Source organism: Amblyomma americanum, chromosome 1 (assembly GCF_052857255.1).
Source record: "Amblyomma americanum isolate KBUSLIRL-KWMA chromosome 1, ASM5285725v1, whole genome shotgun sequence".
Classification (NCBI taxonomy): domain Eukaryota; kingdom Metazoa; phylum Arthropoda; class Arachnida; order Ixodida; family Ixodidae; genus Amblyomma; species Amblyomma americanum.
Genome location: NC_135497.1, coordinates 162,013,669 through 162,030,472, shown reverse-complemented (window position 1 = coordinate 162,030,472; position 16,804 = coordinate 162,013,669). Strand labels below are relative to the sequence as shown.

At 45.4% G+C, this 16,804-nt stretch overlaps 1 protein-coding gene across 1 annotated transcript in view; it reads left to right on the top strand.

Annotated features, from left to right (window-relative positions):
• Positions 1 to 16,804, top strand: part of LOC144114074 (MAM and LDL-receptor class A domain-containing protein 2-like) — a 79,726-nt gene that overhangs the window by 49,905 nt on the left and 13,017 nt on the right. Inside the window, exons 21-34 of the mRNA XM_077647532.1 lie at positions 2,310 to 2,569; positions 4,738 to 4,966; positions 5,826 to 5,972; positions 6,840 to 7,084; positions 8,401 to 8,560; positions 9,449 to 9,587; positions 10,879 to 10,999; positions 11,586 to 11,667; positions 12,150 to 12,275; positions 13,074 to 13,224; positions 14,659 to 14,767; positions 15,752 to 15,848; positions 15,985 to 16,038; positions 16,497 to 16,577. Coding sequence (XP_077503658.1) covers positions 2,310 to 2,569; positions 4,738 to 4,966; positions 5,826 to 5,972; positions 6,840 to 7,084; positions 8,401 to 8,560; positions 9,449 to 9,587; positions 10,879 to 10,999; positions 11,586 to 11,667; positions 12,150 to 12,275; positions 13,074 to 13,224; positions 14,659 to 14,767; positions 15,752 to 15,848; positions 15,985 to 16,038; positions 16,497 to 16,577 — 2,001 coding nt within the window. The remainder of the gene's footprint in view (positions 1 to 2,309; positions 2,570 to 4,737; positions 4,967 to 5,825; positions 5,973 to 6,839; positions 7,085 to 8,400; positions 8,561 to 9,448; positions 9,588 to 10,878; positions 11,000 to 11,585; positions 11,668 to 12,149; positions 12,276 to 13,073; positions 13,225 to 14,658; positions 14,768 to 15,751; positions 15,849 to 15,984; positions 16,039 to 16,496; positions 16,578 to 16,804) is intronic.

Here is a 16,804-nt window from a genome sequence, read left to right as displayed (position 1 = left end):
GCAGCTTCCCACCGGGGCTGATAAGCAGGAGAGCATTTATTTAGCACTTAACCTTTTCTCTTTCATAACTAATTTTTTTCGTTAAGTATACATCTTCTCGCGTAGTCTTGATTTAGTTTTACGCAGTATTATGAATCTGCATTCTGGTGTTATTATTGATTTTCCTTTTGTTTAACTCGGGGGTGAATTGTTGCGGCGAAAGCATATGGCTTATCGTCTCCGTCCCTCCGCCCTTGATCGATTATCACACAATACTGAACAAGGAAAACAATTATATACAATTTTGATAACACGGTAAAAAAAATTACAACCCACACATGCGCATCATTAACTTCACGAAAATTTTAGTGTTTTTCGTATGTTTATCATTTACTAATGTCTGCAAAATTTCCATTCTGTGCCCTCGATTATCTACACGGAAATACCCAGTCCTTAATACGGCATGTTTTACAGCGTAATGCGTGGTTATTGGTTTTATTTCTTGTGATTATTGTTGGTTCGGCACAGCGTGACCCTCGGCCGCTTTTCATGATTAATTGATTGATTGATTAATTGATTGATTTATTGATTTTAAAATATTTAGTGTAGAACTGTACATTGTAGAGCGTAGGGGCAAGACAAAGACCAAAGGGTCAAAATGAAGTAAAATGCAAAATGTACAACACAAAACGTACAAATTTCTTGGAAGCAAGTTGAAAAGGAGATAGAAATGCACAAAAGTTAGGGTGGACAGGAACTAATAGAACACAGAATAATATCCAAGTCAGTCTTGAATATTATACTGTTTATAGTTCAATACTATGGTGAACTATGCTGTGTCACATAATATAATACTCTACTATACTATGCTTTTTCCATGGTTTTGGTGACTTTTGGTTCTCCTTAATTTGTATACAGTGCACTATGCTATGTATACTATTTCACATTGTTGTATAAGAACATGCAAAATATGTGTCGTATTATGTTCTCAGCTGTAAGTGCGCACCTTGTACAGAATCTAGTGGTCCGTACATTAATTTGATCCTTGCCTTTTTGAATTTTCCCATGTGATCAGCCAGATGTATGCCTTAGTGCATGTATTGAATAGCTCTTCTTTAGCAAAAAATTTTGGCCGGATTGCTCAAATTTTAATTTTGTAGCCTTGCTTATTTCCATGTTTTGTTTTATAACGTCCATATTTCCTCGAGTTCTTGCTATTTTTTCAACTTTCAGGGCAGTTATCGATGTCCAACCCAAACTTAAAGGATGAGTTCTACATCTCATTTTCATAAATGAGAGCAATGTACCGTATTTTTCGGATTAAAGCCCGTGGGCAATACAAGTTCAAAAGGTGAAATTTCGCGTGATGCGGAATAACTATGGGTGCGGACAATTCATGATTTAATTTTTCAAGATATGTCAGAGCCGAAGAAGCCTAGCATGGCTGTCAAAGTAAAAAAAAAATCGGCGTTCTACTGCACCTCCGGCATTTTGTCGTGCTAAATCACAAAGCGAAATCAGTTCCGATATGCGATCAGCTTCGAAATGCAAGCAAGCGCTGCTGGCGGTTATTAAAGCGACTGTTTTTCAGTGCTTGAATTCACTTTGTGAGCACATGCTCAAAGCCTCAATGGATAACGACATGGACGTCGTAAACCTTGAACGGTTGCATTGGCTCCGAAAACACGAAGGGCCTTCCCGGCAACACTTAAGCTCAGTTTAGTAGCCAAGCGGGCTCAAGCAGTCAAGTCGAACATAGCAGCGGCGAAAGAACATTCGACGTCGATAAAAAAGTGAGCGTATGCGGGCTGCTTCCCTGAAACATCTGAAGGAAATCTGGCCTGAATTCCTGAAAAATCTGCGAACAATAAAAAAAAACTAATTTTCAGCCGGATTCGTCCTTGCGGACTCGACACTGAATGCGGACGATCTAAGCGAAACCTTTTTTATTTTAAACCGAAGTTTACCCCTGCGGACTATACAACGGATGCGAACTATAGTCCGGAAAATGCGGTACTTCCGAAGCAACTTTTCAACCTGACTTTTTTCATTTATTTGTTTCACGTTGTTAGATTCCTTGCTTATCTGTCATTCATAGACAGTTGTGACATTGTTACTTGTGAAAGTGATTTGAAACTATCCCATGACCATCACGTTGGGACCATCACTGGGACCATCAAAAAACACGCACTCAGAGTCACTCACTTGCGCTGTGATTACTATATGCGCCTTTGTCAGCCGCCTTGAAATTAATTTTTCAGATAACTATTTCAAAGATGGCGATTTTGTTGATAGTTCTGCTCACGAGTAGTGGTCGGCCCCGCGTGCAGCCGGTTTCCTGCAGTTGACGTCCACGGGCTCACCAAAGACGGCCTCCCTGAGAAGCTTTGAGTGGCATGCTTCTGACCAGCCTCGTACCATTGAGCTATGGTACTACGGAAATGTCACGGGAAATTGGAGCCTCGGCGTACACCTTGCCGACAAGAAAGGCTCACCCCTCGTTCGTGTCTGGACCCTGCCGAGTGCCCCAGAGATGAAGACGTGGTCGTTGGCTCGAGCGGAGATTCCCGTTCAGAGCGAGGACTTCACGGTAAGGGTGCTTTGGCAGGCCGAGGATGCAGAGTGGCACTCAGTAACCGGGGAAGAGAGGCCTTCTATTTCCGGAAACTTTCGCGTCCAGAAAGAAGGGAGCAGGGATCACTCTTCACACCTAACCCATAGCATCTTTGATGCATGCCCTCATAACGGCTTCAGGCACAGAAAATTGTTTCCTCGGCAGCGATATGTCACCACTTTCACAGGCTTTCCCAAACCAGTATACCAAGGAACTTACTTTGGCTAGTTGGTTGCTAATTTCAGGCATCTTAACTAGCGCAAAAATTCAAGTACAAGAGAGTAAGGACAGGGCGCGAGAGTATGCTGTCCATACCATAGTTTGTCCTTGTCTTTTGGGGGTAGTTAAGATGCCTGTATACCAGCCATACCTGTGAAGCTCTAAACTAACTATAGTGAGAATAGACACTCGTTTTTTCCCCCCAAATGGGTTCAACGCAATGCGCTTTCACGCTCTCGTGTTTTCTACACTACCACCTGTTGGCACGACATCTATGTGTCTGCGCAAGCTGGCCTCCGCCCAGTTCCCGGTTGGCGTGCTCTTACTGGAGGCGGTCTTGAAAGGCGGAGAGGAAAGCTGAATTCACAAAAATTATAAAAAGCACAACCCAGCTAGCGACTACTGAGCTGCCAGCGGAAGAGGGTTCGTCGCGTACGCCCCATGCGTTGCACATCGTCTAAAAGCGGCTTCCCGCATCGACACCGCTACACAGGGCACGGCATGCTGCCTCAGATACCGGTCTCTTCGTTCAAATTTTGTGGAGGTACTCTTTTTTTTTCTGCGCCCTTCCTGGCCTTTTGTTTCCCTTTTATCCTTTGCATTCTTCTGTTACTTCGTCAGAGCATGCAACGGAGTATTACTGACCCCGTCTCTGACGCGTGTCATATACACACTTGGTCAGCGCCTGAAGCATTTACGAGCCCCAGACAAGCACAATGAGCGCGCCGTGAAGTTAGTAGGTGCATTGGCCTAGCGGTTGGAGTTACTATGCGATAGCATAAGAGTCGCATTGGGATGAAAAGCTGGCGGTGTGACACACTTGCCACATGGCCAAGCCACCTTCCAAGATTAGTACACCGAAAAGCCAGCTGCGTCCTGCCACTTACCATGGCTGACATATAGGAACAGCGGAGAAAGAAATCCCCCTCTGCACTTGCATGGCATGTGTGGTTGTGCATGGTAGCTTAAAACGAGGTTCTTATGCGATCGTATTGTCACAGCTAATGGTAATTAGGCGTCCTCCAAGTGTTTTTCCTTTATCCGGCTGCCGCTTTGCAGCATCGAAGCCGTTTACAGGCCTCGCATTCCGGCCCGGGCTGCTGTCTCGGTATGGTACCAAAGTTTCCAAGCGCTGGCGGCTGCACGAGCCAAGCCTTGCGTGTTCATGCTCTGTCCGGCCGCGGTAGTAAGAGCTACGTTTTGTAGATGCACAGGCGGCGCATGCAAGTCGGTGCATTGAGAAGAAGTTTAATGCGGCGGCACAAAGCTTCGAAACACGAACTGTCGAGAATTTTTCGCCTGCATAGCAACGGCGTCGATACTACTGGCAGCCAACTCCATGACATCAAAACCCTTGCTATAGGCACCATCCGTTCACACTTGATGATACCTTGTACATCGGTTCATCACGAGACCTTGCAAGGTGTCGTCATAAGACCTCATATTGGTCTTGGGACTTGGTGATGTACATCACAGTGCATATATATTTATTTGGCTCAGATTTCCGTGATACGAGACAAAAGGAGGTCTTTACTTTCGCTGCGCAATCAAATTGAGCGGCAAGGAATGGCAACATGGGGAAAATCACGTATGCGAAAGGAAAAAAGTACTGAATTAATAAAAATAATTCGGGCACGTTTAATTACCGCAATTCGCATTTCCATTCATTCACAAATTCTGCAAGAATTAATAAGAGAGTACAAAGGCATAAAAGACACAAATGTCGATACAGTTACAACATGACACGGCAGATTGGCGTAAAGCTGCAAAATCGGAGGGGTGACACCTTTTGAACCTCTTCTGCACAACTATAATGTGTGCGACACGGGCACATCGTACTTCGTTATATTGACACAAGAGGAAATATAGAGAAATTTTGTTCGGATATTTGCTTGCAACGGCTTCATAATGTCATCTCTTTACAGGTGGTGATAGAGGGAACGGTTTGGCCGCGTCCTGGCACAAACGCATTGGTGGCTGTTGACAACGTGATACTTGGCCTCACCCCTCCCCTCCACGTGGCAAACTGCGACTTCCAGCTTGATCTCTGCGGGTACATCGGCAGCTTCGACTCTGATTTCCGGTGGCTCGTAGGCAGCGGTCGTGTGTTCAGAAGCCAGCCAGGTGCACCCACCTACGAGGCGATCTCTTCAGGTGAGCAAGACACCAACTGATATAATGTTGCTATCTTTTTTCTTTACTTGAGAACAAGTCCGGTGTTTTCGTGAGTTTATCAAAGTATCAGCACCTGAAAATGATACTTATTCAAACTTGCAAAAGATTATTGGTCAAAACAAAAGAATATTTTAATGGCAAATCGGTTCGCAGAAATTCCCACCTGCGTGAAGAGGAAAGAATGCTTGTTAAAGTGCATATGGTGACCCAGCTAACACGCCCTAAGAATTGAAAATGAACAAACGAAAACAAATGAATCTAGAAAAAATTAAACCATATTATTGCTGTAAGGTGTCACGTTAAGCAGCTAAAACAGTTTTAAGAATTCTGCCTACTGAATTAATTAGGTGACATATTGATTACGCTACTTTTTTCATCTGGCCCTAGCGGCTCACATGCTCATTAGAAAGGTAATGAGCGTCGTAAACGTGTCATTCATGTTTATCACCGGCACACATACCATAGATTCTTTGGTTGTTTTGCAAAAAATATCCGAGATTTAAACAGTTTCTCTAGAGAGCATACCGCGGTTGCGGAGCGCTTGACAATGAGCTGTTGAAACGAGGGCTGCTCTGCGTCCTTCGCAGTGCTTGCGATAGAGGTTCGTGCAGGTTTCGGCTGCAACGCAAGTGCCAACACCGTGGTGCACCCCTCCCATAGACGTAAACCATTCGCCAAAATAGGGAACAAGATTTCTTTGTCATGGACTTAATGTACCATTCAAAATTTTCAGCACCAACTGCAACTTGCCACGCTTCTGCTGGTGATCTGGTTAACTTCCTGTCTCACATTTGAAAGTTCTCATCTATTTAAATTCGCTGCAATTTCGCTCTTTCAGGGGCAGGTCATGCCGGGAGTTTCGCCTACGTCGACCCGACGGTACCTATGACCCCTTCATCTAAACTGACCGCCACGATCCGCAGCGCCTTCTTCAACAGCAGCGGCAACGAGAATATGACCGTGCATTACTTCAGAAATGGTACAGGTGAGCACGATGCGTGCAAATACGTCTTCAGTCTGCATTTCAGCTGCCGGCACTCGAACATAGTTCTGTTAGACTTCTGTTTTCTACTGCCACACGTGAGAAAAATTTCGTTACCGCATATGTTTTCCCAGTTCACCTTCACAGCATTTGTGCGAAAACCACACGCTCCAAGGGCATACGCGCATTGTCCGTTGCACCTAAGGAATGTATATGGAACCTCCTTGGTTGCTCCCTGTAGATGCGAGGAAATCCAGGCGTCAATAGCACTGTCGTGTACTAACCCTTGCCTTGGGCAGTCGTGGACGAAAGTTTACGGGGTACGGATTAGGGGTAAAAAAAAAGTTATTTCTGCGTTGCAACCGCGTGGCAGTCAGCAGCTATTCATTCCAGCGGATCGAACACGCATGCTCTGTCGTGCCTCTGTGCGTTTTATCGATCTGCTTTGCTTGACCGCGGAGAAATAAATATTTTTGCCATGAACCCGCATCTCGCAAATTTAGTTTTTTGTCACTTGCCTGCACTTATGTGTTATTTAATATATACCAAGCCCCCGCTATAATTCCAAACTGGCGCCTTGGGTAGATAATAGAATCAAATAAGAAATACGCGAAATCTGCCTGGCCGGACTGTTCTCACCGCGTGACGAACAACCTCCATTTCACGTGAATACTTAGCAAAACAGATCCAGAAAACGGCTATTCTGCAACGCATACTCAATTTCTGGGAGCTATACCGATATCAGGATGAAACACCGTTGGCTTATATTTCGACGAACCTTCCGTATTTTTTCCTCAATGCGGTACACTAATCCACCAGTGCTGAAGAGCCGTTCTATACTTTCAAATGCGTCCGCGGTCTCTCTCGCAGCCTTCACGTCCTTCCAAGTCCACCAGCTGGTCGGGCCCGGTGGCGGCCAAAAGACCTCTCGGATTCTGCTGGCCGATCTGGCGTCGGGCGACCAGTGGCAAGACGTCGTGCTACCGCTTCGCCCGGCCGGCGAATGCCAGCTCGAGTTCACGCTCACGGGAACCCCCAAAGAGAAGAAAGGGCTCGCAGCCATCGCTAGCATCAGCGTGATATCTGCTGGGAAAGGTCAGTTGTACACCAACGCTATGCCCGCACTTGCGCGTGAATATGATTGCACGCAGGGTGCCCCATGAATTCGCACGGTGCACCATGCAGCTTCGAACAAACTATAAATTAAAAAAACCACTACAATGTATTGTTAACATGAGAGGTTTGTGCGGATTTCTAAGGGAAAATGTTCGAGGTGTTTTTTCATGGCGGGGGGGGGGGGGGGGGGAGGAGAAGAGTGATGCGCACTTCAGTTCGTTCCGCCTCAAAGCCAGCAGAAGTCGGGACCGCATTACTGTATACGCCAATCGAGTCACCTGAGTGCATGGAATGGTACATGGATGTAATAAATAAATCAATTTTACCGTTTTTGTTGTACCGCCGCGATGCGATGTCTGTGAAATTAATGAATAAAAAAATATTTTCTGCGAAGGATTTCTTTTTAACTGACGCGTTGTCTAGCTGAAATAAAACACGTTCACGAAAAGCTTACATGATGGCCTCGTTCCGCCTTCCAGATGACCAGGGAGTAACAGAAGAACCAGTTTTGGGTAAGTCAGATCCATTACAACGAATTAATTGCTTTGCTCCGTCTTGAACAGTCGAGCACGTCCTCAGAGTTCGTTACGATCGACGCCATCTTAATTGAAAATTCTTCAGCGCGCGTTGAGAAAATACCTGCCCTTTCCTAGTCATGAAATAAGGTTCTTACTATTGAAAAGAGAAGACATGATCATGAGAACATAACATGGTCGTGGCGTATTCATGCTTGTTGGGTTGGACAGTATCTGGAAAACGAGAGCGTCGATTTTTCTTGTCCCCGAGAATTTCATTGCTAGTATCAATTGTACCTCCGAAATATACCTGAACCTCCCAAGTGATGGCCTCTTCTCGACAGGCTCTGCAGTATGAAAACATAAATTTAATGTAAGCATGCGTGCCAACAAACGGGCAATGTGCATTTTTAGCCTTTTCATGCACGTTTTACCAGCTTGTACAAGATAAAAGGCCACAAAAAAAACCTGCTTAGCCCAGTTGGTAGACCGTGGTCTGGTAAAGGTCACAGATTAGATCCCTATATCAATACGAATTTTTAGCTGAGACGATTAGAGAAAGCTCTTTAGCTATTTTTTGTTGGCACGTGAAGCTGCACCCACGTGTATGACAACTGTTATTAGTTTCTAGTTTGAATCCATTTAACTACACGGAACCCCTCTAAACATACTGACTAAATATGTTTTTTAGTGGCCTCGAAAGCAGGCTCTCTACCTCTCTCTTGGTAATGACTTAGCTTTCCTTTTAAGTTGTTTTTATTTTTGCGACCACGACAAGACACTCACTTTTCCTGGTCCACCTTCGTTTTGCAGACCTCAGCTGTGACTTTGACCAAGGCAGCTACTGTCTCTGGAAGTCGGAAGCAGCCGCGGATGGACAGCCGCTGTGGGCGTTGAACGATCCAGCCACAGGACGGCCCCCCTTCCCGTTGTATGACCGCTCGACGTGGAACCAGAGCGGTAATAATTTAACGCTGGGTCAAATGCTCTGCCAAGCGCGACTAAACGCATATAGAGAAAAATTGCCCTAATAAAGAATTACTCTGGTTTGAGCTCGCGTACGTGAGTGGGAAAACACTAAAGGCGCAAAGTGCTTGTGCTGGTTACAGCCGGGTTACCATGCTAACCGGTTGGGATCACTGGTCTTAGGAGAAGTTGGAAGAACTGGTACCGCTGAGCGCAGGCTGCCAGAGTATACGTGCCACCGGGAAGCGGTTCTCGTAAGATATATAAAATGCAAGGAAGGCGGTGCTAAAAAAAAAGAGGGAAGAAAAAGCAACCACCAAATAACAAGGTCTCTAGATCCATCAAGATCAGCATGCGTGCTACTTAAGAAAACACCTCCGAGTATAATCTACAGCATTCTACACTGGGGCTTTTTGTCTGAGCAAAGAGAGTGTGCAATATTTATCATTTCTGTGTCCTCTCACTACCTGCAAGGTGACCATCCTGTGCTCTCGAAACGACCGCCTTAGCAATTGGATCACAGCAGCCGTTAAAAGCAACAGCGGTTCAGTTTCTAACGTTTTGGAAGGTTTGTAATGCTTTACAAAATATGTTAAATGTACTCACTGAAAGCCTCGATGGTAAAATGGTGTTTTTTTTTATAGAAAGCACACCTGCAGGGCAGTGCAAAGCATGTTTCCATTGACAAAAATTTGGTTTAAACGCCAATTTCTCCCATACTTGTGACGGCTAAAACCATTTCTGAGTACAATAGCCAGATAAAGCAGTTCTCCATCTCCACTACAAACAAGTTGCCCCTGAAACAGTTGAAGAGTGTACGCCGTAATTACCCGATTAGTAGACTAACTCAATGTACATTAAGTTTTCTCTTTCTTCGTTCAGGTCATTTCATCTTTTCCCGGAACAATGGTTCCGTGGCCTCTTTGTCCCGCATCAAAAGCATCCCGCTGTCACGTGGATGGACTCCGAGCAGCCATTGCTTCTCTTTCTGGTATTTCATGTCCACCGATCGCAACAGCAGGTGCGTTTCTCTTTTTCGTACAAGCAGCTCTGTCGGCTCTACGGGAACCCTTGACAACTTTACGTAAAAAAAAAATGCAAGCGGTACTTGTTTTGATGAAGTATTACTGTTGGTACGAGAACTATGCTGCTACTGTTGTGTTGATATTCAATTTTCATACTGTCGACGTTCCGCTAGTGCCGAGGCTGGCGGAATTATAATACTAGACTATGCTTCCCACTTCTGCACTCAAACGATATGGCCTCGAAATCGCTGCGTCATGGTGCATTCATTTGTACCGCTGCTGGGATGGTACTTCACTGTCCGGTTGTGGATATAATCCGATTCTCCCAACCTGAACGCATGGAGATATTCACTCGGGGGAGAAACTCGTCTTTCGGCTCCGAGCAAAGGTGGCGTTGCTCCGCGGAGGGCGCGTGACGTGAAAAAACGTCACGTCTTCCTAATGTGGGGCGGTGATGTGAAGGTAGTGTGTCGGGAGAAGCATTGCGCGCAAACAACACGAGCGGGTAAGAAGCAGCAAATCATGCCGGCTGCTGGGGCATGACTCGAAATTGGCGAGATGTGCTGTGCCATTTTAGGGTCCGTGGAGAGGTATAAAGTGCTTCGCCTGTCTATGCGGTTCTTACTACTACACCACGAAAAATGCCCTCCGAGGGATTCGTCGTAGGAATGCCGATTTAGGAAGTACGAACACACGGCTCTGATCTCAGTGCCTCTCCTAATTGGATGAAGAATTACACAAGGCGTTTGGGGCAAAATAACACTTACCTCTCGGTTACTGGATTTTCGCGTATCTAATGAGCGGGGCATGTGACCTGGGCAGGCACAGCAGCCTGCCTGTCATTTACTTTGTGCAGTCGTTTCTTTTAAATCGATACATTTTCTCCCGTTGAAGCAAAGTGGAAAGTTTAAAGGTTGTATTAAAGGAACAATGTGCACTTTAACTTGCTTACCAGAACTGAAGGGACCTTGTTATGGGAGACTCTACTGTTTATAACCCTACCACGGAGACAATCTCACTGCCTAGCTTTCGTCTTGTGATATTGTCGGCGGTTAGCATACGAGACACAAACTTTCAAAAAATCTTGGCTCGCTGTAGAAGCTTGCGTCCTCTTGAGGTATGGTAAGCGACTCGACTGAAATTAAAACAAAATTGTTCGTTAGCTTCAAAAACAGAGCCATCAGATCTTTTTTTCATTTTGTACGCTTTTCGTGTTAACTGGATGGGCTAGTCAGCCTGTGTCTCTTCGATAACGCCGGTACGTTCTGTATGGAAATCTTCTTTCAGCCTGAGCGTGACTCTGACGCCCTCGAAATCCCACTCTTGGTCCGAGCCCGGAGCACGAATGGCCGCATGGGCGCCGGCTGTGGTCCGCTTCAACGAAACGAAAGTTGCGAAGAAAGCTCAGGTCAGTGAGCGAACGAGGGAAAAGAAAGAGCACCGTCGCATGCGCATCACGGGCGGCTGTGTGTCTAATGCTTTGGATTCAACCACGCACGTCAAAATAGGTGGCGACGGCGTATAGCATTGTGATGGTGTAATCTTTATGATGATTGGGCAGCCCAATATAAAACGCAGAGTAACGCTGTGCCTTTCAATAGAATGATCTCGGAGTATGGCGGTACAGTTGTTTGGAAGCTGAATCGGTTGAATTTGTTATGTTTATATTTTCTCAGTCTTTAACGCTCGTTGACAGTTATTGTTTCATCAGCTTAGAATAAATACCTGTTTGTTTTTTCGGTCTGTCACAGTTTTTATTACTATACTGCATCTGCATCATGCTCAGAATTCTATCTCGCTTTTACGTGCTCTCAGTGCGTCAGCTAGTGCCTGGCGAGAAGTCCAGGTGCAACCAAAAAAGCGGAAAATTCTCTTCTAAATTTATTGCGTAAATTTATTCTTTATTTCATTGATTCAGGAGGAGCTTACGATGATGTTCAAGAAAGTGACGTAAATCCTTTCTGTGCCTTTCCTCTGTGTGCTCTGGCCAACAGATTGTGCTCGAAGCAAGCATTGACAGTGGGTTAGTCGCGGTGGACGACTTTGCAGTGACACTGGGCGGCTGCCCAAGAGCACGTAAGTCTTTTACCTTTGCTGAATTCTGTTTGCACGAAAGTACGATAAAGATCTGTAAATTAAAAACACATTTGGCACTGGCTTAAATTACGTTGCGTGCTGTTTACTGCGACGGCTCTAGATGAGTGTGCGCCTGTTCAAATCTATCTGTGGTACTCACGCATGCATGCACTGGACACGAAGTGTTAGAGCAGATGAAATAAATCGTTGCCTCAGCAAGCGTCATGAACAGCTGCCGGTTATCGCTCATATCTGCGGCAATAATTACGCGGTATGTTAGAGGAAATTATGTTTCTGTGTGGAATCAGAAATAGCGCGCACTGGAGCGCAAGGTATAATTACTATATATCTTCAAAGTGCAGATCTGCAATGCGTGCCCACATCTTGCGAATGTGCAGTTCCAGGCTGCTGAACGGTGTCACGCTGAAATCTTTTTCTGAGCCATGACCTTTTCGCATTCGGCCTGTGGCCGTCTTTCACAGCACTCTGCACTTTCGAAGGCGGCGTCGAATGCGACCACACTGCAGATATGAACAACGTACGGGACTGGACTGTGCAGCAGGGGTCCCAACTGGGCGTGCCGGATCATACCTTGCGCAACATGCTTGGTAAGGAGAGATGTGAATGGGGGGATGATGTATCGAGCTTACTGCTCTGTATAGTTAACCATTATTTTTATTTTCGTGCATGGGTCAGCACTTGGAAAAGGTTGGTTTTGTTTTTATAATGGACTGCGCAATATGACAGACATCATATTCGACCCACTTGAACAATACTACACAAGTATAATACACGGTCAGGGCTATTCTAACGAGCAGCAAGGAAGAGAAGCTATGCCTTTATCTGTTTTTTTTTCGGTGTGTTGGCACGCAGCGCCCACTTTGATCAGTGTGGATCTTCGAATCGCAGGAATCCTTACGGTGGCATTTTCCCCCTTCTACTTGGCAAAACTAAGTCAGTGTCTTATGGTTCTTCCCACGAAAAAATGCAATTTTTTTGCATTTTAGTCTACTAGTAATGGCGCCAAAACACAAAGTGGTTGGTGAAGCTGTTGTATCGCTATTGCGATCATGTGGGTTTATACGTACAGCGTGCTGCAGACGAATTTTTCAGTGATTTTTTTTATCCTGTATTTCTTTTAAAAATAAAAAGGGTTCGCAGAAAGCCCTTTGGTATAAGCTGTTGCATTATGAGAGTATAATCTTTTTTGCCAGTTATATAATAAATGACTTTACAATCTAGAACGCACAGACTTTCGGTTGCCCGTAATGATTTGTTTTTGTTTCATACTGTAGCCCTATGTTCTCTTAGCACAACTTTAAAGTTCGAATCGTTACCGGTTGGAGAAGAACGAAAAGAAATGTCTTGAACTCATCGCATTCTTTCGCTTTTTTTCCCCCTCCTAGGCCATTACCTCTACTTAAACACGTCATCCGTGAGGCAGAGTCGCAACTCTATAGCGAGGATCTACCTGTCTAGTCGCGACGCCACGGCGGGTGCCTGTCTTACCTTCTGGTGGCGGTCCCACGGGGATCAGAGTGAGCTAAGTGTGTACAGGTGAGCTGCAGTCGGCATTTATTTTGATTAGGACGGTTTATTTGTAAAAAAATGCTTGTAATGCTTACTCATCTAAAGCTACAAAGGAATAACCACGACGCTGATTCGCACCTGCACATAGCGGCACAGACTCTCAGCTCAAATAATGTTTAGCACATGCGGGAGATATGCAATAAAAATGGAGATCTGGGGCCGCGGATTCATTAACCATTTTCAATTTCATATCTATTGGCTCCTCTGGAATTGTTCACTGTTGTTGGACGACGTAGTCACGTAGTCACGACTTTCAAGCGCTCGTTGGAAGCGACTTGCCCATTCGCTGCATTGGCTGCATTCGCTGCACATCGCAACCAATGGTGAGCCGGATCTTGCGGCGAGTGGCGAACGCTGTCGTCGACGTGGCGACCCACCATGTTATGATTGCTGTGATTGGCCGCTTGCTGCTTTCTTCCGATGCTGCCGTAACGCTCACGTCACGCCAAATGCTATGAAAGATGGATGATTGATCCTTATAGATTACGGCCCTTCGCTATTACATTACAAGCGCAACCAGTGACGGAAAACAGCTTCCTGACGTGCGTGGAATCAAGGCTTTCTCTAACATCCAGCTCACTTTATTCATTCCGGCTTCTCTACACGAGTGCCTGATACAGCCTGGGCGAGCAGGTGAAATGTTTAGGAGTCGGAATAGCATTCCACAAAGAAGTGTTTTTCTTCCTTAGAAAGCGCGATCAGACGCTTCTCCTTCACAGCCGAAAGCAGCAGCGTACTATTTTCCTTCTTCTTTAGTTTTATGTCTCTTTTAAGCATTGCTTGTTTCACCACCCTTCTCACTGCCGTGTCAAAGATGCAATAGGCGTCGCCGCTCTTTCTCTCACAGCCATCACACTGGCGTTCGTTGCTGTGATTGCTGCCGTCTGTCACATGAGGGGTGGCATAGAAACCGGTCGACCTGTGTGGCGTGTGCGTGCGCCGATGCGCGCACATAACATGGGTGCGTTTCAAGCAGCATAACAAGCATCTAACGCGTCAGAGATATCAGAAGGTTCAGTGTGGATTAAGGCTTGACATGCACTGAAGAATGCACAAATTAGCCTGAAACTCGGCACACACACGCCAAGAAACCTTACGAAAGTTTCAAAAAAGGCAGACATAGAAGTCCGGTAAATCACAGGAGCACTTATAATGAAAAGTCGGTCACAATAATGATGGCGCCAACCGTATAAAACACTTTTTCGTAGTCCTCATACGTGCCACGAATACAGTGAGGCCACAGCTCTATCTTTCACGCGCTTGTTATGAAGTGCATTGTGTGATAAGATTGCAGCCGTATTGTGCAGCCGCTGAGCCGTGAAGATAGCAGCTGAACGTTGCTGCTGACACAAAATATATTCGATAAACGATCTTTCCACTGCGCCCCCCTACCGCACGCAGGTTCGCTCAAGCGGAGGGCCTCGGCGATGCCTTGGTGTCGTTGAACACTGAAGAGAACCTCATGTGGAACGGCCTCTCTGTCAACATCACCTCCGACCGGCCCTGGCAGGCACGTGTCTCCTACTGCCGCAGATGCATGCTCGAGTTGACTGTTTGCTGTGGGGTGCACCCATTCGCAGTACCTTTGCAGCGATGATTGCAGCAAAAAGAAAACCTGCATGGAGAGAGAAGGAATAATCTGCGTCCGCTTTAACGTAGCAGTGTAGCAACTAAGAATAAAACGCAAAACTTACCGGATGGTTGCCTGCGACACCTGTGTGAAACTGGCCTCAGTCTAAGTGGCAAGACAATAGGAAGCTTTTGAACGTATGATGTTGGGAGGACCTCACTCGAGATATGAAAAGACGCCAGAGAGCTCGAGACCTATGACTATGAACACTAGAATCACCGCAGGGGGTAGCAAGTTGACAGATTGTTCTGCTGAAAAATCGCAAAAATGCAAGACTTTTCTATTAAAACAATTTTTTTCGAAAGCTATACCAGCTTTATTTTCCATTTATGCAAGACGGCGCTCACATGGACGCAGATTGTTTCACATGGCCTTACCTTACTGTTACGGCTCTCTTTATCAGCTACAGATGATTGCAGATCAGTGTTGTCGCCCTTCCCTAGCCAGAAAGTTGTGGCACCCTTACTGACATTAAATAAAGAATTCTAAAAAAATATCACTATTGTTTAGCACTTCACTGCGCAAGCCAGTTTCATGACATTTACAATATGTGAAGCTACGTTCAAAATCAATATTTCTTAAGTACTTGTTATACGCCGCCGAATGCGTACTGGGGCACTGTCTTCCGTGATACATTGACAACACTGACAGATTCTTTATCAGCGGAAAGTAATCTTTGCACGAAAAAAACGTTTTTACTTTGGCTGCTGTGCACGTAACAATGCGAGATTTAGAAAAATGTTAAGGAAACAGCCTGAGACGGAATACAGGAACACACTGTCCCTTGTCAGTCTCTTCCTACGTCCTGTATCGCACCAACCAGCTAAACTCCGTAAATTTGTACCGAATTCCCCTTCCTCGCAGGCTGTGTTCGAAGCGTTGTTTCCCAACTATGCCACGACAGAGTCTGGTGTCCTGCTGGACGACATCGAGCTGGCGGACGGAGCATGTCCAGATCAAAGTACGAGGTATTTTCTTAGCCGCGGAGAAAAGGAATCTTGCGGAAAAAAAAGCTAGTTTCTAGAGATGCAAAAGCGCGTAAATGCACACCTATTTGCCTGCGTATACCTGTTTGATAAAGAATTTTCTTGTTGCAGATTCTTGCACTTTCGAAGGCCCGACATGTGTCGCCTGGCAGGATGCGAATGATCGTAAGTGATTCAAGTGATTGTGGACACATAGAACGTCTTCTATTATCACCGGCTGCTTTTCTGCAATCAGTAGCCCGGGTGTCATCCTTATCTATATTTTGTTCTATCTACAAGCGCATGAACAGATTTCTCTTCGTTGCAGCTGCCAAGCATTTTTTCTAGGCCGGGCAATTGTCAGAATTTTCACTGGCTTATTAAGTAAGTTCAGTAGCCTGCTGCGAAGCACTTTAAGCAAACCTCAGCGATCAAAATTCGTTAGTGAAAAGCCTCAATGATAAAAGTATTTTATTTTTCAGAAATTTTTAAACGTATAAGATATACAGCGCCACCTAAAATTTCTTTCTATCTAAACGCTCTCTCTTGGTTTGCAGCTGAGAGTTCGCTGTAGTTAAAAAGGTCTCGCGGCATGAAAGGAATTAAGTGATCTCCGGGGTGGCGTATCTTCTGACCGTGCGCAGCTTACGCTACCGGCCAATGGGAGCTTCAGCGGGCGGATCTGTCCGTGTTTCCTTCAGACCACACAATGAAAACATCACAAGGTGAGTGCAAGTGCTCATTACTCGGCATTTTTAAATGTAGCTCTTTATTCCCTAGAGTTCGTAGATTCTACTTCGAAGTAACTCCCAGAGATCCGCTCTTAAGACGATGCTAGTGGGGAAGTAAAGATTATTTGACGTATACTAATCGCGAAACTTTAGTGAGGCGGAAAGGAGAACGTTCAGACAAAAATAAAATGCGACTCATTTTCGTAATGCATGAATTAATC